The sequence below is a fragment of the Coloeus monedula genome (genome assembly GCF_965178545.1).
Source record: "Coloeus monedula genome assembly, chromosome: 4".
Classification (NCBI taxonomy): Eukaryota; Metazoa; Chordata; class Aves; order Passeriformes; family Corvidae; genus Coloeus; species Coloeus monedula.
In genome coordinates, this window is record NC_138784.1 from 40,687,524 (window position 1) to 40,709,952 (window position 22,429).

Genomic DNA, 22,429 nt, shown 5'->3' on the forward strand with positions numbered 1-22,429 from the left:
TCTTGGCTGGAGTGCAGAAGAACAGAGTCATCATGAAAGTAGTGTTTACATTGCCAATGGCTACAACCACCTGTTATTTAAAACTGAAAGTAAAAGCCCTAACAGGCAAGAAATCAGCTCCCAGTAGGACACTAACAGGAGCCCAGTTCACTCTTGTAGCCCATAGGAAATGGAGAGACTTCCGATCCTGTTCCAAGACACAATTCTGCTCATCGTTGTAACAGTTCAGGGTGTGGTAGAACAGAGGACAAGAAAGGAAGAAAGACAGTAACAGTATTTGGCAGAGGTCACACCAGAGAGCTTTCTGGGTAGATTACAGCTTGTTCTGAGCTGTAACTGGGTTGGGGCTGGGGTCAGAGCACCGCTGAGCTGTAGTCAGTCAGTGCCTCTGAAAGAATGGGCTTGCAGCTTTGGGCTACACACCTTGCTACAGCAACTACACAGCTTTGGGTCAGGGCAAATCTATCTCGTGGCAAAACTTCTGCAGACATGCCCACAGTGTAATGTAACTAAGACCAGATCCTCATTTCCTGTTGTTTTTTTCCCCCACGTTTTGCATCACTTTAACAGAACAAAGAAGTTCTACAAGTGAAAGACTCACACTCTTCCTTTGTAGCACTTTAAGAGCAAAAAATGTCTGCTGTGGAACAGAGTGCTGTCCCATTGAGGGAACTCTGGTGTGGAATCCACTCAAATGTCTTCAGATTTGTGGACTCACTTTTTGGTCAGTGGCAAGAAACAGGCCGTTCAAGGGCACAGTTCACCTGTCCTGTTTTCAGGTCTATTTTAGGATAAGCTTAATCACTCCTTAGCAGTCTCCACTCCTTGGAAGAAGCTGTGAAGGCATGCTAGACAGCTGATACAGCCACCCATATACATGCCCAACACTGGTTGAAAACACTCCTTCTGCTTTTCATGTGGTCAGTTGCAGTACCAGCCCTGGACTCAACCATAGCTATCTAAACCCTGTGAGACATGGAAGTTTCCAAAAAGTTTAGGTGCTTATAGTATTGTAAATCACAAATCAGCTACCCAAAATCATGAAAATGGTTTAAGAAGCATGATTAAATGCAATACTGCTGTCTTCTTTCTTCTAGTTTTTATTCAGCCTTTGGAGTTTTTGGGTATATTTTTGTCATGTTTTCCACTCTTATCCTTCATTTCAAGGCTTAAATCAAAGGATAGTTTAAAATGGAGGCAGGGAGTCGTAATTGTTTGACTGTGGGATTTGAGTATAAACTCAGCTGTCGTGGCAGCGCCACATATCAAAAATAAGATCTGTTAGGACATTGCACTATTTTGCTAAGAATCAGACATAGGTGTATTCAGTTTTACAATTGAAGTATTACAAGCTTTTATAATATTGCAGTAAGATCTAATTGCTAAGGTTGTAACTCAAATCTTGAGTTGTAGTAGACTAAGGACAAGCTTAGTCAGACCTCACCTTGCAAGTACAGTCAAGGACAAGAACAGATACTAAAATTTTGCCCTGCTTTGAAAGTGTTTGTCCTACTGTTTGCACTGCAAACATGCCTTTGTTAGGCAGCACACCCCATTTAGGTGGGGGTTGAAATGCTGACAAGGCTAATGACACTCAACATTTGCTTCACCTGGCATTATGGGTAGGCAACTTGCTGTGAAAGCATGAAAAGGATGTTATAATTTTCACTTCTGTTTAGACAGGAGCTTAGTCAGGAAATGCAGAAACTTGTATTGAGTAGAGACCTAAGAGCAACAAGTGAGTTTGCAAGAGGTGATGCATCCGTTTGGCTGAAAGACAGATGCAGTGACAGCCTGAAATCCCTGCACACCTTATGTAAGCTGACTCTGCTGATTCAGCAGATCCTGAGATCTACTGATCCCTTTGAAGCTTCACACTCCACTCTGAATATAGTTCTTCCCAATCTTCTCTGTTGTGTATTTACCACTGAACTGAGCAGAAATTCTGATAGGCAAAACCCCTTTTATTCTCCACTATTCACACCCCACCATTCAAGGACTTCACTGCTACCCAAGACTAAACAAATTTTCAAGTCTGAACCTGAATGTATGACTGGCTGTGCAGTGAATCATCTGATATGGGGCTTTGTTCACAGCCTGACGTTGTGGAGGCACCTCACAAGAGAAAAGGGAGGTTATAAAATAAGATGAAAAAGACTCAGAGGTGAAGGAAGATAAAAAACATTGTAAAACCAACTGTAGATGCTTGGTATGTGTCAAAGAGGAGAAACTTTGCTTCATCCAGGTTCATTACAGATGTACTGGCTTACTCTTTTTTTGCCAAAATATACCTCCCTCTTTCCAGTTTCTTGTGTGAGCATGTTGTCAGAGGTCCCTTGTCGTGGAGGAAGCTGTGTGTATTGTGTCACAGGCTCTGCCCTGTGCTGCACCCAGGTTTTGCACTGATAACCCTCCTCATCTAATCTGTAGAGGAGCAGCAAGTAAATGAGTTTTCACAAATTCTTTCCTGGGAAAAGCTTTTGAGCACTTTGTGGCACAGGCTTTGTTATTGGTAGGGTATAGCTGATTATCTAAACAGTTAGTGGAGGGGTAGTGGAACCAATTTCATATGCAGACAAATAGCAGCAAAATTTCTCATGCCATTCCTGTGATTTATAAGCCTCTGCAATTATTTGCATGACCTTCATACTTGTAGGTACAACTAAGAATGTAATCTGTGCCATAACCATAGCCTTTCCCTTCTCCAAGGCATAAAAAAGCGCTGTGTAGCCAGGAAATAAGAAATAGGCAATCATATGGAAGACTTAAGCTGAAAATCTGTCCTGACACTTATTGTAAACTGCTTGCTTGTTTCTAAACTTAGATGGCATATTTTTACTTTAGGTACCATTAAATATATATATGAAAGATGTAGAAATTGTAGGAAAGACAGATAGAAACTGAGTTTCTACTCCGCAGCTGTAATTTAGCATGTTGTAAACTGGGATCTTACCAGAATTTGCTTGTTGTTATGTTCAGTAGGCTTATTAAAAAAACCAACCCCAAAAAAAACCCCTAAAAAACCCAAAACCCCCAACCCATGCCAAGAAAACCCCCCAAACCCACTAAAACCAAAACCAAGAAACAGCAGAAGTTCTGGGCATTTGTGTGTGAAAGGTCCTTGCACACTGTCCTTTTTTGAAGAGCCAGTGGGAATGCTCATGCTTGCCTCCTATATTATTATTGCCCTAGCACATTTTCCCTCAGACATCTCTGACTAAATGTCTGGGCTAAGCACCTCCTAGCCAACAGTGCTGCATCTCAAGCCTTCCTTGATCAGTATCTACTCTGTGTGAAGATTTACTGCAGCATAGTTTGTGGTACACAATGTCATTTCTGATCTACACTTAAAATAAACTTATTTTATTGCAATTGTATGGTCTGATTGCAGACTTATCTTTTCAAATCCTGTATCATCTGTGATTCCCTTACAACCTTTCATGGTCCTTTTGATGCATTTTTATACGGCCATTTAAACTTATCTCATTATTCGTCTGTGACTACGGCATCCCTCTGTAAAGTCACCCACATTTCTCAATTTACCTATTTGTGGAGTGTGTTAGATCTAAACTGTACCACACAGTTGTTTCTCCCAATCCTTACAAAATCTGTATTTCATGAGAGCAATTATTTTTAGGAACATTCTCAGAATTAGGGTGAACACTTGAAATAAGATAGTAAGACAGTTGATATCCTAGAGTTATAACGAAGAGTATTACTCCAGAAAGGAGCACAGGAAGTCATAGGCAGGTATAGATCCACTCCTGAAAATGGGAAAACTAGTTAAGAGAGCAGCTGGAGGGAGTTTTAAATGTAGAGTACTGGTGATTTTATTGTGGGTCCTACAGAAGCCAGATTCTAAGTTACATCTTTTTGTCACCATCTATAGGTGTGTTATATACTAACACTTCCCATTTTTTTTCAAATACAGAGAGCAGAACCGAGGAACAGGAATTGACATTGAAAACAGGGTTTGGGCTGAGTGGACTTGATAAATCAGTTCAGATCAGTGTGCCCATAATCTCTCACACTGTGTCCACCTTCAAAATTAAAGCTTCTTTTTTTTGTGACAAACTCAGAGAAACCTGTGTTTGACCCTCATTCCTACAAGCACTGCTCTATGAGGCTTCTTCAGAAAATAGGCTGATTAAAAAAACCAATAAAAATACCTTTATTTTTCCCTCAAGATTCCTAGTTGGAGGGACACAGAAGAAAACAAACAAGACAAAGCCCAAACCAAATGAAATAGGCTTATTGCCTTGCCTTCTGGAATGAGTCTAGTTCCTATTTCTGAGAGGTATCCTGCATCTAATGCCAGAACTAGGATTACCACGCTGGGGTTCAAAACACTTCTGGAAACCTGCACAGTAGGACATTTTGTGCACAATGCTCAGAGTCCTGGGGTCCTGACTTGGTGAGGAAGGGGAAAAGGATCTGAAGTAGATACTCAGAGGGAGAAAATGTTGGCAGATTCCTTGCCCCACCTCTGCTAGGATAAAGCAGACCCATCCCTTTATGCCGGTTGAATATCTGAAGCGGAAGTGTGAACACAACTGAATGAATGCTGGCAGTGAACACAAGGCAGTGAAACCCTGCAATGTAAAGAACTGCAATCATTTCAACCTCCTCTTAAAAGCAGGTCTGTAAAATATTTTTATGATCACTTGCCGAACTATAGCTTTTGCTTCATTATTTACTTTTGAGGTGTAGGGTAAGTAATAGGATTATTACAGAGAAGTACAAATCACAAGACACAGTAAGAGCCTGTGGTGATAACAACTTGTAGTGCTTCCCCAATGCTTGGTTAATGTTTACCTGTGGTAAAGCAACTACTTAAGCAATTGTGGATAACTCAGTCATAATTTTTGCTTTCAGTAGCAGAGCACGGTGTAATTTGACGTGGTTTGAGAGATTTTCTGAAGACACAAGAACAACTTTTATATCAAGGTCAAACTCTTAGGAAAGCTTCTTCTGTGGCACTCGTTTTTGTCTCAGCTTGTCGAAAATGGCGGGTGTAAGCAGCTGCATTAAGTACTCCATGTTTGTCTTCAACTTCTTATTTTGGGTAAGTCAGCGTTTAAACTGTTATTAGTAATGCATGAAATGTGTTCCCCATTGTCTGAATGCTGTAGTTAAAAGAATTGTAAGGAAAATAGAGCATAAGTGGAACCAGAGTACGATTCTAAATCAGGGAGGGGAGAATATATTTAACTTTTGCCCTTTCCTTTGTCTTTTTTCATCTAAACACTTTTCCCTCTGCATTCAAAAGTAGACAAGCCACAAGTCTGTCTCCCTGCTCATCTTGTGCCTCTCATGTTAAAGGACATCACTCATCTCAGTCAGAATATAAGAGACTTTCCAATAACAATGCACAGTTCTCATCCTTTTATTGCTGCTGTTGGCATGCAAGATCCTGAATATGTAGTTGCAACAGAAAATATGGAAAATTCACTTGAATTTTTAGCCTCCTAATTGATAAACGGTTTTCATATCCTTCTTTGTGGTTCTTTGCTTTACATTCAGTGCATAATTAGTTTCTGATGGTGGGCAGTAAATGTTTGTAAGAATGTATGAGCTGGCAGTACTGCCAACAGCTGTACCAAGGCCGATACAGCACAGCACAGGCCAATACAGCAGGCAGGTTTCTGGGTGTTATTTGAACCATATTTGTTTATTTATCACATCTTATCTGGGTTGCAAGAATTTCAGGTCCTGGAAGCTCTGGAAAGGTTTGAGTTAAAGAACGTTTCTCTCATGGTTCAACCTCACTGTCAGATTTCCTGACAGAGATTTTTCAGGTTCACCAGGGGTTCACTGAAACCAGAAGAGGAACTACTAGACACATTATGGGCTTTGCCTCAAGGGATTTTTTTCAAGTGAAAAGGTGATACCATTCAAAAGGGACCACAAACAGTAGCCTTGGAAAATCTGTGGCTAGACCAAATTCTTTGGTTGCTTATGAACCTCACAAAGAAATTCCTGACAGACCAGCGATGGTTTGGACTGTGTCCCCCAGTTTCTTCCTCCACTTCTATCAAGGCAGATTGAAGATTTTTGACATTTGTGTTGAAGTTTTTATGCAACAATACTTACAAGAATCTATAAGTTTCTGAATTTGAATTCCTGTCCCTCAGGAAGTTTTTCCTGTTTTTGTGGTTTGACCCCAATGAGAAACCAAGTACCATGCAGATGCTCACTCACTCCCCCACCAGCAGGATCGGAGACAGAATTGGAGGTTTAAAAGCTGGAAAATTCATGAGTTGACATAAAGACAGTTTAATAGGGAAAGCAAAAGCCATACATGCAAGCAAAAAAGCCCAAGGAATTAATTCCCTGCTTCACATGGGCAGGCAGATGTTCAGCCATCTCCGGGATGGCAGGACCCCATAAAGTGAAATGTTTACTTGTGAACACAAATGTCATCACTCCAAACATCCTCTGCCTTTCTCCTTCTTCCTCCCAGATTTATCTACTGAGCATGATGTCAAATGGTTTGGAACATTCCTGTGGTCAGCTATGGTCTTCTGTCCAGGGTGTGTCTCCTCCCAACTTCCCACGCACCCCCAGTCCCCTCACCAGAGTAGCAGTATGAAAGGAGAAAGAAAACTCTATGTAAGCCCTGCTCAGCAATAACAAAAACTTCTCTATATTATGAACCCTGTGTTCAGCACAAATCTAAAACACAGCCCTATACCAGCCACCGTGAAGAAAATTACCCCAGCCAAAACCAGCACACCTGTTCACACTCATCTGTGTTTACTGTAAGCTAAAACATGGGGAAATGTCTCAGACTAGCATCAGAAAAGCTCCAAACTACTTCTAGAACGAACACTGGAGTAATGTCCCGTGCCCCCAGAGACAGTATGGATTTCCTAGGGTAAAAAAAGGGGTGGGATCCTGGGGAAACCTTGAAACAAGCATGTGTGAAACAAACTTCCTATCTTTATAACAAAGTTGGAAAGCCCATACTGTATTCTGAGTAAGAGAATGCTGAGAGTATTCGCTGTGCATGTGACTGTCTGGATGGAACAGAGGAGGACAGGAATGCAACTCTAGCTAACTCTTTTAAAGGAAGCTGTTTAGCACTATTAAGATAGGGAAGATTGAAACAGAGAAGGACAGGAATGCAGCTATAGTTAATTATTTTTAGGAAGATGTTAAGTCTAGCACGATCAAGATTAGGAAGAACAGATGTATGGGCTGACAAAACTGAATTTTTTGGTTCACAGTTCTGTCTCTAATTCCTGGAAATCATTAAACTGCAATAGTAAGGTAGAGGGAACAGAGATGATTTTTCAGCCACTTGTCCCACAGCTGCTTTCTCTAGTGTACAAGGCAGTTGACAAGTGGAAAATTATTGATACTGGGAAATGAAGGTGACATTAACCTTAATAGATAAGAATGACGGCTGCCTATTTACCTGGTGTCCTTTCATTTTATGCCCTTTGCAATCTATCAGGGAGTGGCCCCTCTTAGAAGACTCAGGAATGGTCTTCCTAGCCTTCTGATTACTTTTTCTAAGCAGCTCATGCAGCATCACACTAAATGTGCAAGCCCTGGAATAGCCTAAGATAGCTCTGCAAATTGACTTTGGCTTCACTACATAACATATGTCTCCTGGGCATCTACATACCCACGAGCCCCATGCTGGGCTCCAGCACACAAATAGAGTTTTTCATCTTCCTAGTTTGGTGAAAAATAGCTGACTAGGCTTTTAAAGACCTGTGCTTTGGAACTAGGTGCCTATATGGAATTTCTAACAGTCCTGAAATTAACCCTTGTCAGTTCTAACACGGCAGATTTTTCTTCTTTCCCTTCTTTGGAGTTCGCAGGATATCCAGTCTTACCTGCTGTCCTCATTGTGTCAACTTCTGCTACTCCACATCATGCAAAATTGTAGAACTACCTTTTTTTTCCCACCAAATACTGATGTCTGACACTAGTTCGAAGCAACATAGTTAGTGACAGAGTATCTTTGATCAGTTGTTAATGCCAGACTTGCAGTCCCAGCTACAAACAAAGTGGCCCCTTCCCCGAACCTTGATGCGAACATCTCAATCCCTGAAGTAGCAACGCATGCTTAGCAGGTTTGCTGAGCCAGAGACCATATTCTCTGTAGGACCTTCCTAGAGCTGTAATTTCAGGTGTCTCAAGGAAGTGTTCCAGTCGAAGGTTTTCTTTAACAGAAGCAACCTTGTACAAGTTCCTCCTGATATCCTCAAACTGAATGTTTGAAAAGGGTGTGCCAATGGAGGCAATTCCCCATAAATTTGGTATTTCTGTGTATGAGAGTTGCAGAGTCTTAATATACTGTTGGTTCAGCACTATGTCAGGCTCATCTGAGGTGATATTGATTTAACTAACTAGGCTGTATTTCCTCATCACACCAAAACTGAAAGCTTGAGGAGGACCTACCAAACTTGAGGGAAGCAGTACTGTTGCTGTTCAGTTTATGAGACTGAGATAAGACCAGTGATTCTTTATCAAGGATTAAGGCAAAAATACCATAGCCATCTAGTTTTGGGAAAATGGGTGAAGAAATTTTCAAATAAGCTAATTTTACTCCATTGGAAAACACTGGTGGTTCATTAAAAATGAAATTTCCTGAAATGAAGTTTATTTACTTGAAACTTTATTTTAAGAAAACTTAAAAATTAAGATGGAGTATTCCAGCAAACTTGACATGTTCAGCTTGGGCTCTTTGGGAACAGACCATTTTTATTTGCTATTTCAAAATAGCAAATAAAATATTTATTTGCTTTTCGTTGTGTGTTTTTGTACACTTTGTATACTATGAAAATAATCAGAAACAAACCATTAAGATTTTACTGAAATTGAGCATTTTTTACCAGCCTAAAAACTCTATTTTAAAAATTAAAATATGTGCACATCTTACTAAAATTTTGATTTATAAATGATGTGTCTACTTTTATGTGGAGGAAATAGTGTAACGTTTGCATCTGATTGATGAGTTCCTGTATGTTTAGCTAAATTTGCTTCTACTACTCTGCTGTACTTTTATGGGAGGTGCTATGTAATAAAAAAGTGTGACAAACTCTCTTTGGATTTGTACCTGTAGACTCTTCAGTGGAAATTTTCACATTAGCAAGCCCATGTTATCTAGTGAATAGCCACACCACTCACACAGTGCTGCTGAACAAGACCAAAATGTACAGTCATATGATACCATCAGTTTCTAGGCAGATTCAGCAGGATTCAAAAGGTTTCTGTGGGGAGTTCTAGTTAAATCTGATAACATGTTATAGTTGTCATTGACTGTACAACTTTCCTTTTCAGGTTTAAAATGTGCCTATAGGAGCTTTACTTAGATCAGGAAAATGTGTGGTACCCATGTCTGAGTGCTGGCTCTATTCCATATTTAATAATCTGCTAAAGTCATTGATGCTGAATATTATGTGAAAACTTCTGTAAGGGAAGTATTTTTAAGAAAAAATATCGAAAAGATATAAAAATAACTATTTTAATTTCAATAGTCCCAGTCTTCAAGGGAAATTCATAACAACATTTCAGGGCCATTTATGACTTGAGTATTAGTGGCAGATGGAGATAATTCTAAATCTGATTAGTCCCTGGTCCTCAGTGATGTCTCTTTCCTACCAGTCATCTCAGTAGACACAAACCTTACACCTGAGTAGTCTCTTGGTTACCTATGTCCAACACTTAATAAAGAGAAATTCTGTGCAAGAATCATCAGCACCAAGGTTAGGAATAGAGTGACTGGCACATACGGGAATGGTACCTCAATGATCGATGAAATAGGAGCACAACTAGGGATGAGGGAATGTGTCTGGACCTGGGTTTCATCTTCCCTGACTTCAACATCTTAAGGCAAGTCATCCTGGCCAAACATTCTCATGTACAAGACCAAGTTGTACTTGGCTGTTTTCTGTAAAAATATAATGGAAACAATTACTCTAGGCATTTTATGAGGACTATTCTAAGGATTGGAGATGGTCAGATATTGCTGCATTTGAAACAGCAGAAAGAATTTATTTAGAACTTTTCCTGATAGCTTTATCCTAGAGAATGTCTCCAGATATATGTCCTGAATAAATCTAGAAACAACAATTATGCAAACATCCCTTATCAAATCTCATGTTTCCATTATACAAGAAACAACATTCTTTACAGACACCTTTTACACATACAATAGCAATTTGTATTACTCTCTCACCTGACAGAATTTCTGTGTGCTTCCCAAACACATGTATAAATCATCATGAAAATTCATAGTCCTCTGAGGTAGAAACATCAGGGATTTGGTGCATACCTGAAGATTTAACTACACTTATGAATTTTCCTGGAAATGAATCAATATTCTCTGCTCCAGCAATTCATGTTTCTTTTGCTTTGCCAGACAAATGATTTCAGAAGTTTGGACGGCATATGGTGCAATTTGGATACTGAATGTTAGTTAAAAAGTTGCTGACCCTTCTAACTTGTCTTTATTTTCTCCCACAGGTGTGTGGTTCCATTATTCTGGGAGTCTCTATATGGATACGTGTTAGCGGTGCTCAGCAGGTAAATGCAGTCATACCAGCACCATGCAAAAGGTGGAAACCTCTGCATACACTTTAATTTCCCATGTTCATTTGCACAAATTTGCTATGTTTTTGTTGAGGTGGTTTGTGTGGGTGAAGAGGAATGCATTTTATGGCGTTAAGATTAAATATCATGGTGCAGGTAGTCAGATAAAGTGATTGATGCAAGCAGAGATAGGTGACTATGAGAAGTAGCTGCTAGTGTTATTAATGTAGTTTCATGCAGATGCACACAGATTTCTGCTGAAGATGTGTCTCTCACCTCTAGTGAAAAATAATTATGGTTTTGTTAATGATTTTGGTGTTAGAGAGAATAATGTGGAGCCATGCAGCTCATAGACTTTTCAATGTTTTTCCCCATTAAAATAGTACATTCATATTTATTCCTAGGGTTACTCCATATGTTTTTAGGGAATATTTTATCTTTCTCACTATATTCAATAACACAACTCTTATTTCCCTAGTAACTATAACTTTGAAAGGGAGAAAGGATTTTTCCCTTGAATTTTCAACAGCTCCTTAAAAACACCTTATCCTTTTCCCCTCATATTTATATATAAAGAGTCTTAGATGCTCAAGAGTCTAGCATTACAATGTCCTAAAAGTCCTCCTGGAGGGTAGAAGAAAGACCCTGAATTGCCCTCCTGGATTTTTGTATGGGTTATTAAATTACTTTGGATATTATGACTTTTATTTTCTGCAAAGCTAGGGAAAATACAGTTTTGAGGAGCTCTTAATCTTGCAGACATGCAGCAGAGGTTGGTCCTGTTGTTGCAAAGACCCCATGGTCCTGTAGGCCCTTTTGCCCAGAGTGTACCGAATGGCACTGACTCTAAGGTTTAAGCAGTACATTTCTTCAAATGAATTTTGGCCATAGAAATGCAAATTAATTTGAAAGCTTAATTTGAATTCTTCTATTTTCAAAAAGACGTTTTTGGCCATAGAAGTGAAAAAATGGCCAGGTGTGTCATAGAAGCATTTTTTTTTCAACTTTCAGATTGAGCCTTTAGTATAGATCAAGTTGCAGTTCTTCAGATAACTCCCCTGTTGCTCTAGCACAGTCTGTCAGTTAAGAACAATAATTTTTAAGCCAGTATTTTCCCACCTGGAAATAAAAAGATGGTGGAGGTAAGAAGATAGCTTTGTATATTTCCTGCCATTTGGCTGATGACACTGTTTCCCTTAGCCAGTCCCAGATGTCTTGTCTGGCAGAGCATGGATGCAAGTGAACTCTGTTCAGGATGACACTGTGTCATCGGGTAAATTAGGTCATGGTGGAGAGTTCTGCCATTCTCTTCTGTGGAATAGGAGAATCACAACTTTCCCTCCTCAATCAACATTTTACTAGAAGCTAAAACTGCCATACTTGATAGTTGACAATCTGTAGTATGATGCCTCAAACGATACAATGGAGCTTGGACAACCACAACTACTACCATATCTTATTTTTTTGAGAGATTTCCTATTCAGAAAGGAATATTTAAATGTGTGACAAACTGCTTTCCTGAAACGACACTTAGTACTCCCCAAAAACCTAGAATTAAGAGTCAGGACAAAAACTGAAAGCATTTTCTCACATTTTTGCCTCAAGGCAGGCAAAGTTCCCATTCAAAACCAATGTATGTTTCACCCCAGTAATAACTGAGCAGAGCATAAGGATTTGGCTGTAGATGAATAGAGCTTTCTAAGAATAAATAACAGGAGGTTCAGTCCAACTTGGAAAGGGAAAGAACAACACATTCTTCAAATTATACTTGTCTATATACCTTTGCAATTTCCATCAGAAGATACATGTGACAACTTCCAGACATTTTTGCTAATCTTGGCACCAGTCACACTGGAAAATATTCTTTGAACACTTTTCTCTATTTTGGCCTTTGGCCTTAGTCAGTCCTGTGGGAACTGAATAATTTGATATTTAATAATATTGAGGTATATGAATTGTTTAGTTGAATGTCCCACACATCAAAATAAAGTTATTATCTCTGAGGGTAATATTGGAGAGCAAGCCTGGGGAAAAAAAAAAAAAAAAAAAAAAGAAAGAAAGCTGCCTTGGAAAATACATCTAACTATTTCTCTAATATATCCAGCATCGCTCTGAGAAGTGTTCTCTCAGGAACAGTCACAGAGTATATTCCTGGCCTTCTAATGACAAACAGAGAGTTTTTTTCTTTAACATTTGGTTAATGTAGAAGAGGTTTTGAGATAATCAAGTCTCCTACTTCCAGTAAAAGGCAAAGATTCATTGACTGAAAACCAACTGAAAGCCCCTTTAAAGACAGAAGATCTTTATCTTTTCATTTACTTTGTAAAATTGACTTTCATCTTGTGCAGAAACAAAGATTGTGAAAAAACAGATTTTACAAAGCTCTCCACCAAAACATTTGAGAAGGGAGCTTTAGAGCTTTGTTTATTTATGGATCAGAATTTGTCCATAGTTGCTACTCAGTATATTTATCAGTTACAAAATAATTATCTTGTATTGGGTAATATGGATGTTTTTAGGAGGACCTTCTTGTAGCTGGAAGATTTTTTTTCCCTCTCTTTTCAGGGGATGGACAGCAGCATGCTTGCAGGAGTTAATCTACTAATAGCCGTGGGCTCCATCATTATGGTCCTTGGGTTCCTGGGATGTTGCGGTGCTGTAAGGGAGAGCCGGTGCATGCTGATGTTGGTAGGAAAAAAACCCATTTGTCTGCCTTTAACAGGCCACAGCTTCATTTGATGGATAGAGTCCTTGCAAGTATTACGAAACAAGAATGAGAACCTTTTAATTTAACCAAAAGCATGATTATGATCCTGTGTTTTCATTTCTTACCTTGATTTTCGGCCCCTTCTGAATTCTATTGTGGTAAAAATGATGGTTGGTCTCATCAGCAAGAAGACAAGGTCCAGAGAGACCTGGGCATGTCACTAGCTTTTTTTCTATCCAGACACCATCAAAGTTCCCTCTATCAGCTTTCCCCCATTATCTATCTTATTTAATTTTATAAATTCCCAGTTGCTCCCTTTGCTGGTCCACCTAGAATGTCCTCCCTGTCCTCCTGCCCAACTCCCACCTACACACTGCTATCATGCCACTATTCTGGTGTGCGCCTTGTTTTGATCACCAGCTGAGCACACTCTGTCTCGAGCACCACTTTTTCTCATCGTCAAAGAAGAAATAATTGGAGCAGCTCTGACTGGAACATCATTCTACCTACATGGTTATTCAAGCGCATGAAAGAGAGATGTTAACTTAGAAGAAATTATATCACCTTGGTCAAAAGTAATATAGTTTTCTACCCCTTCTGTTTTCTTTCCAGTTTTTCATTGGACTACTTCTGATTGTGATTCTTCAGGTCACAGGAGGTATTTTAGGAGCAGTGTACAAATCTCAGGTACAGTATTATTCAAGATTTTCATTGATGTCTTCATATAGTTTTGTTTCTTCCCAAAAAATTAATAATATATTTTAACTTGCAGGCAGAATTAGCCCTTAACCTTACTCTATCGGCAAATATGGAAGCACTGCAAAGCACTACAGGAGCAGAGAAAGAGTTTCAAGAGACATTCCAGAAGTTTGAGAGAGAGGTAATTACACAGTAAAAAAAAATGAAAGGGTTGTTATCTCTTTCATCTCTAGCATCTGTCTCTGCTTCATTTTAAGACTACTCTGTCACAGACTTGAATTTTATTCCCTGGGGATAGGGAAGGGTTCGACTTAAAGGCAAGTTGAAATACCACAGAAGGAGCTTCTGTTGTCTTGATAGGACATGGTCTTCCTGTGATGATTTCTTTGTGCAATAGTGTTGTCTGTAAGAGCAATGAAGCAAGGACACACCACATGCAAGTGAAATTGACAGTTAGCTAAGCTCTTTCATGAGAGGACTGCATGGCCCTTTCTTACAGCTTTTCCTTCTGAAGGAACATTAATCCTTCACCATATCTCAAATAAGAACACTCCAGTACTTTTAAGGAAAGATAACCCCAGGGATGAGGAAAACACAGGAGTGTATTTAATTTGGAATATCCGACTGCTATAAAGTCATTAAATGCCATGCTTTACTGTGTGACAAGTGGGAAGAAAATATGATGAGAAGTTTATTTTTGTTCTGTTTATACTTTTCCTGGCACCCCCACCCTGCAAGATGCCAGATGGTCGACACTTAGTGTGAGCTTGCTCCAGGGTATCACGCAGAGAATTCCCTGGAATCTCATTGATATAATTGACAGCATACACCCCTTCCCCTCCCACAAGTACCTGGGCCTGTACATTGACAGAATGCCTGCTCTTCTGTGTTTTTTAGTCCCTGATGGGTGATGACTTTGGTGGATAGACTTAAAGTTAATTCTTATGCTTTTAAAGACTGCTGTATGAAAGAAAATGAAACAAGGAACCATATTTAGGTGTCTTATGTTACTTCCACTTCTCCTTCCCCATTCCACTTCCAGCCTTGTCCTCTGCTTCTAAGACAGCTTATTTCTTCTGATATAATAAGAAACTCTCTGGAGAGATGAGCAAAATGAAAAATACCATCATTACTGCACTAATTTTTAAATGTACCAGAACTGCTATATTATGTCCCACAGCCTTTGCTTTTTATACAAAATTATGTGAACATTTCCAGCTGGTTTTTAATAGAGAGAGAACCTCAAACCCAACTTTGCACCCCTGAGCTTTAGTGGCTTCAATATAGTGGAGCATGAAGTGAAACTGCACCTGGTTTAGGTTTCACAAACCCCAAATGGAGCCCTGGTCTCCTCAGTCCATTTCTAATTTAAAGGGATAACCATCATTCAAAGTGGTTATTTTTCTAGATTTTGGAGTTTTATGTGCCTGAATTTTACATTTCCAGCCTGGCTTTTCAAGATATGAAATGTGGATGATACTGGAGCCAGCAACTTACCTTCTGCAAGTATAACCTACAGAAAGAAGTCTTGATTCTCAAAACATGCTACACCCAGTGTTCCAGTTCCATTCTGGCACTGATAATTACTAGCTTTATAGTATGTAAATGTTTATTGAGCACTTTATACTGAAAATTTGGTCTTTTTTCCCCTATCTCTTATTTCTTTTTTTTTTTTTTTTTTTTTTTGACTTGTGCACTTACATTCTTATAAGTGGTATGGAAATGTAAAGGGTGTTTGAGACATACCAATTTGGGACAACTTCCACATGGAAAAAGATGAGATAAAATTTGGGTTTTGTTGTTCCTCTCAGCTCCCTCACTACTCTCTTCAAACTGAAAATCACCTCTTTTTTAACTCTTCTCCCCATTTACTCCTTTCTTGCAGAAACAATGCTGTGGATTGCTGAATGGAGCTGAAGACTGGGGAAAAAATTTTAACAAACCTGCCTCAAAAATCTGTGAGTGTGAACTAGAGAACCCCTCTAGTTCAGACCTCTGCACCAAATATCAAGGCAGATACATCTATAAAAAGGTGAGAAAAATGTTTCCTCTTCTTTCCAAAGAGCCAGGTTTTAACCCAAGGTTATCTTTGGTGACTGGATAAGTCAGCAGTTCTGCATCTCTCTGAAAAGGGAAGGTTTTGCATTCTCTTTGTTAGCCAGAATTACCCCTGTGCCATGTGTTAAGAAATGGCTGTTCATAACTTTGCTCCTTCCTCTTCCTGAGATGCTTCCAGTTTAGGCCCTTAGCAATCTTCATGGTTACTATTGATGAAAATAATAATGACTTTGGGGTCAGGGTATGCCTCTGGGTCAGAGCTGCACACCAGCTACCCTTTGGCCCTCATTCCCCTCCCAGAAGGTTATGTTCCCACTCAGGCTCATTGTGGTAGTAGACATGTTGACTTAGAGACTTTCAAAATGCTAAGGTATATTGAAAATCAAATACAATAAATTCAAGACCTTTGGGGGTTTATAATCCTTTAATAAAAAACCCACATTCGTTTTGCAGGATCTGCTGGAAAGAAATCTTGTATATTGTAGGATTCATGGCAGAATACTCAAAGAGTGATTTCTTACAACTACAGCCTTTTCAAAATCTTGAAACAATTAATATAATAATAAGGCAAAATATCTGGTGACAGGCAACAAGAAAACACACTCAGGAGAGTACCATCTAGTAGACAGTAGAGATCCCAATTAATAAATTTCATGGTTTGCCTGTCTCCTTATGAGTAAATCTGGACTCCATGGGTATGAAAAAAAATATGAAAAAATAAGTGCGCAAAATAATTGAATAGCACAAAATAATTGAAGTTTTACAATGCAGGTGGTGCAAAGTTTGCCAGTATGCACCTAGCACCAAGCAGGTTTTAGCAAATGTCCATTCTGGTTGTATAATTCTCCAATTGCACAGGTCCTTAGTCAGGTCCTGCCTGAGCAGTAAGTTCCTCCCCATGTAATCCCACAGAAGCAAATACTATTTCGAAGAAAAGAAACAGTCTGGTTAAGTAGAGGATGCCAGAACCCAATCTGGAAATAAGATGTATACAAAGAGGCTGTTTTGGCCACACTTTAATGTCTTTTTGGCCTCAGGCAAGCCCTCAAAGGACACATGAGAAGCCATCTGTGAAATTACTGCAGGTGCAAGATATCACAGATTTCATGGTGGTATGAGATTCTAATAGAGATATCCAACTCTTCTGATATGGGAAAAAAGATTTGAAATTCAGTGCAGTTATGAGTCAGCTTAAATGAGAGGTTTTTTGGAAGAACTAGAAGACCCATGTGTTTATTGTGAGAGAGGAAATGTGGTGAAAAAATACAACTACATTTGGAGGGAAGACAGTCATAGTGTTGTAACAGCAATGTAATTTTGATGGATTTAAGCTGTACTTGGCCTTCCCTCCAGTTTGCAGAACGAGGATTGTCAGTGCCTGGAGAAAATGTAGTCACTGTAAGAACAGATGTATGCATATATTTAAAAGGAGAGTAATCTGCTCAGAACTTCAGTAGTAGAATCATAGAATAAGCTGAGTTGGAAGGGACCCATCAGGACCATTGAATCCAGTTCCTGGCTCTGCACAGGACAGCCCCAAGAATCACACCATGTGCATGAGAGCGTTGTCCAAACACTTCTTGAGCTCTGTCAGGCTTGGTGCTGTGACCACTGCCCTGGGGAGCCTGTTCCAGTGCCCAACCACCCTCTGAGTGAAGAACCTTTTCCTGATATCCAACCTAAACCTCCCCTGACTTAGCTTCATGACCTTTCCTTGGGTCCTGTCACTGTTCATGAGAGTGAAGAAGTCAGTACCTACCCCTCTGCTTCCTCTCATGAGGATGCTGAAGACCCAGATGTCTCTGCTCCCAGTCTCCTTTTCTCCAGGTTGAATAGAGCAAGTGCCCTCAGCCACTCCTCATACGGCTCCCCTGTCAAGGCCCTTCACTGTCCTCACGGCCCTCCTTTGGACAATCTCTAACAGCTTTATATCTTTCATATATTATGATGCCCAAAACTGCCCCCAACACTCGAGGTGAGGCCACCCCAGTGCAGAGCAGGGCGGTACCATCCCCTCCCTTGCCCGGCTGGTGATGCTGTGCCTGATGCACTCCAGGACAGGGATGGCCATCCTGGCTGCCAGGGCACTGCTGACTCATGTTCAACTTGCCATCAACCAGATCCCCAGGTCCTTTTCCCATGGCACTGCTCTCCAGTATCTCATTCGCCAGTCTAATCACAACATAACCAGGGTTGCAAAATCCAGCACTTGACCTTGTTAAACCTCATATAATTGGTGGTTGCCCATCCCTCTGTTTTGCCGAGCTCTCTCTCTAGGGCCTTTCTGCCCTCAAGGGAGTCAACAGCTCCTCCTAGTTTAGTGCTGTTGGCAAACTTACTTAATATTCCTTCGAGTCCTGCATCCAAGTAGTTAAAGGAACATGTTGAAGAGACTGGACCAAGGAGGGAGCCCTGCAGAATTCCTCTACTAACCAGACTCCAGCCTGATGTTACCCCCCCTTACTATAATTCTTTGTGCCTGACCCATGAGCCAGTTGCTCACCCATGGCATAACATGGTTATTTAGCTGTATGCTGGGCATTTTGTCCAGAAGGATACTGTGAGACAGCATCAAAATCTTTGCTGAAGTCCAGAAAGATTACATCTACCAGTTTTCCAAGATCAGCTCAATGGGTTATCCTGTCATAGAAGGAAATCAAGTTCAACAAGCAGGACTTTCCCCTCATGAAGCCATACTGATCACTCTCTTCCATCCAGCCCCAGTCGAAGAACACCAAACATTTGACAAAATTAATTTTTAAGCTAGGTTTTATAACCAAATATTTTTAGTTTATCCAAAGTCTAATAATAAACCTTGAAGTTTCAAATCCAAAGACTAGATTGGTGGGAAACTGAAGTTCCCTTTCAGATCTGGTCATGGCTGCCTTGGCTCTTTCCTAGTAGTGAATGATCATCAAGGGAAAGTAAGAAAAAAACACTTCTTTCCTTGTTAACTGAAAATTATGCAAACATTAGGCATTACAGCTGTATGTCTTCCTTTGAAACAGTAACTTTTTATGGTCAGCTACTAAATCTTCATGCTTGGGAAGGCAAAGACTTTCGCAGAGCATAAAGTACACATGTGCTTTCTGTGTTCATTAGCAACAAGCCAGAGTAAATTCAAATAGCCTTTCTTTAGCACAGAATTAAAGAGAAAGAGAGAGTTTGAGAGAGTTTATTTAGAAGATTCTTTCCTATATAACCATAGGATAATGTTGCTTACCTATAATTAATAATTTTATTTTTCAGCCTTGTGGAGAAGTGATTATGAAAATACTAAAAGACAATCTGGCCATAATTATGGGGATCTCCTTTGGACTGGCTGTTATTGAGGTACCAATGTACACTGTTAAAATATTTAGTAGCTGACAGGAAATATGTTCTACTTGGAAATACATTGGGAATGGGATTAAAACACATGGCTTGCTCAATTAATCGACAAGGGAAAACCACCTCTCAGCTATAACCTTACTGTTATTACATATAAACAGTATATGGCTGCTGAGATGCAAACTTCAGGTGGGATCAGACCACCCTGCTGCCAGTATAAGTGTATCACATGGGACATTTTCTTCAAAAAAATTGCCAGTCCTGAGGCCAGGCTGTGCCCTGACACTGAGGCCCTGTGTACAGAGACGTGTGCGAATAAACAGCACCAGAAGACATGAGGAAGAATAGCCAGACTTTTCCTCCTCTTCCTCATCTTTGCTTGAGGAAAAAGTCAACTCCTAAGAAAACTTAGCCCCTAAAGTACATACTCCTATCATTGAGAAGTTTTGATGCAAAATTATAATGCTGAGGCATTAAAACTTTAAGCATCAAGATCATGCATGAATGTGTCTGAGTGCACACGTGTGATGCTCCATATATCCCTGTGTGTAAAAAACCACAGAGTATGTGAACTGTTTATTTTAATTTCCTCACTGTACACTGAAGAATAACATGCAAGATTTTCTCTGAAGAGAGGTGGAAAAGAAGTGAGGCTAACCAGTCAGCTACTTGATTTTGATTTGAATAGGAGAAAATGATAAAGAAACAGGGAATTTCATCATGATGCTTTCTTCAGTCATTTTTTTTTCTTTTCGCTCTTCCTCCTTGTTTTTCCTCCACCCTCACTCTCCACCAATGGATGTTTGAGGGAAAAAAAGAAATGACAAAGATTGCTCTGGGCAATGATGTTCTTAACATCATTGGCAGAGGATTGCTCCTCGTGGTAGAAGAGTGGACAAGAGCCGCAACTCTGTGTTTCCAGGAAAACTGGAAAACTGTGTCTCCAGGAAAATAGTAGTAAGTGGGGAAGAACTATGTAGCTGCAGCACTGGAAGAGGACAGGCCACCAACTTCTTACTCAGCACAGGCTTTGTGGTATTTAAGGAGCTATATGTGGGGGGTCAGATCTCTCACCCATATGTTTACTTTGAGGGGAAAATAGGTGAAATACACCAATATTAAATGGCCTTAACAATATAATAGAAGTGTAAAATTGCTTCTGTATCCCTAAGGCAAATTATAAGTCACTTTGCTCTAGTTACTGCAGTTATGTGAGCTGTAGCCTTTAGTTCATTGGCCATCATTCTTTCCTGTTTCCCGCTGTGTTTTCTGTGGTGGCTGCCTCTCCCAATCATAAAAGGATTAGAAAAAAAAGAATAAACAATATTAGACTCAGATAGCACAAACTGTGAGATGGTTATTTACACTTGATAAACATTTGGCCTTTCCATATTAACTCAAGCAACTGGCCTCTTGCTTAACCACCTCTCTGCTCCAGAAAATCCCAAATAAAAAGAAGTGGTCTTCCTTCCTCTGCCTGCTTCATTATACCACTTGTGGGCTGCTACTGCTTTCAGCTCACCCTACTAGTGAAAACAATATAGATAAGAAGGGCCCAGTTTCATGTGGGTGCAAGGACAAATGTGGGCATGGTATATCAGGGAAGCCCTGTCAGTTTATTCCAGCAGTGAGTCCATCCCTTTGTCTTAGCTCTGTGTTTCATATGCTCTTCTCTGTCTCTATTTTAAGTAAATAAAGTATTCCAGTGTTTACGGCTTCAAAGGTGTCAGTTGGGTGCTTTCCATTTTTGTGGAACACCTTCACAGACTGGTTAGTTTTAAATCCAGAAGGAAGCTTTCTGATCTGATCTCACCATCTGTCTGCCACAATTCATGGAATTTTACCCAGTAATTCCCAATACAGAATGTGATCCTACCGAATTTTCTATTTCAAGTAACAGCTTCTTCAGTGAACTCACTATTGTTTCTAACCCAAGTCCATAAATGATAAATTTAAAATACTTGTTGCATGATCATTTGCAACTTGAAACAGTGAGGTACGTGTACAGATGTATACCTGTATACAGTATGCACATGTATGTGTATACCTGTATACATACACTTCACACATATAGTTACACAAAAGAGAGTGACACTAGAAAAGAAGACTTCAAAGGGAGACAACCCTTAGAATACACAGTGAACATTCCTCTATCAGAAAAGGAAATGCTCAATTTTTGTCCAAATTCCTTGAACTTGTCAGTAATTACGGCTCCATTACAGCTAACAACTGCATTTTAAACACCCAGAGGTATGGGGTTCCCCATCCACAGAGGCAATCCATCTTTAAACAAATGAAACTTCTCCATGATGTCTGCAGTCTTACCTGTGGTATATACTGACTTCATTAAAATGTCTCTATTCTGGAGTTGTACTCTGTAAGAGCCACATTGGAAAAAATCTTCTGCATAGCAGATTTAGCCCGCATGTGAATCCAAGACATTTTCAAACAAAATATTCCCATTGTGTATCAGTTGTATCTTGGGATTTCCAGCACTGCCAAGTAATACCAGAAATATCTTTGTTTTCCAGATTCTTGGTTTGGTGTTTTCTATGACCCTCTACTGCCAGATCAGGAGAAAATGAAACTGTCAAAGTGTCAGAATGATGTCACCAGTCAAATCAAGACCTTTCTAGATAGAAGGCTAGAGATTTGGCTTGGCACATTCAGACAAATATATGCATGTCCCAGGCAGCTGTTCTGATGAAAACAGCAGCCCTTGTCCACATGGATGCTTCACAACTTGAAAAATGATGTCTTTATCATTCATAAGACTTAATGATGTGAATATGATTTTTTTATTTGCAATAAACATCTTTGTTTATGTTTCTGAGGTGTTTATTTTGTCTGAAGACAGCAATAATGTCATGCTGAGAGTCTGATTTCACCATGTGGTGTGCCCTCATGAGTGTTAAACCACCCACAGCCAGAGTCACCATAAACAGCTGCAAACCATCATGCAGTGGCTGACTGCTCCAGGGAACTCAGGCCCCTGGGCACCTCTGCTTGTGGAGCAGGGTGTTTTCATTAAGAGAGTTGTGGGTCAGTTTGACACTTGATGTGGTCAGGGTTTTGTTACCTGTGAAA

General features: G+C 39.8%; 1 protein-coding gene across 1 annotated transcript; it reads left to right on the forward strand.

Annotated features, from left to right (window-relative positions):
- Positions 1–5,005: 5,005 nt before the first annotated feature.
- TSPAN8 (tetraspanin 8) lies at positions 5,006–21,927 on the forward strand (the record flags this gene model as incomplete). The annotated part of the gene is made up of 8 exons (XM_082280355.1): positions 5,006–5,065; positions 10,483–10,542; positions 13,114–13,236; positions 13,868–13,942; positions 14,028–14,135; positions 15,840–15,986; positions 19,262–19,345; positions 21,874–21,927. The coding sequence occupies 8 exons, from the start codon at positions 5,006–5,008 to the stop codon at positions 21,925–21,927; spliced, it is 711 nt and encodes a 236-aa protein (XP_082136481.1).
- Positions 21,928–22,429: the final 502 nt, after the last annotated feature.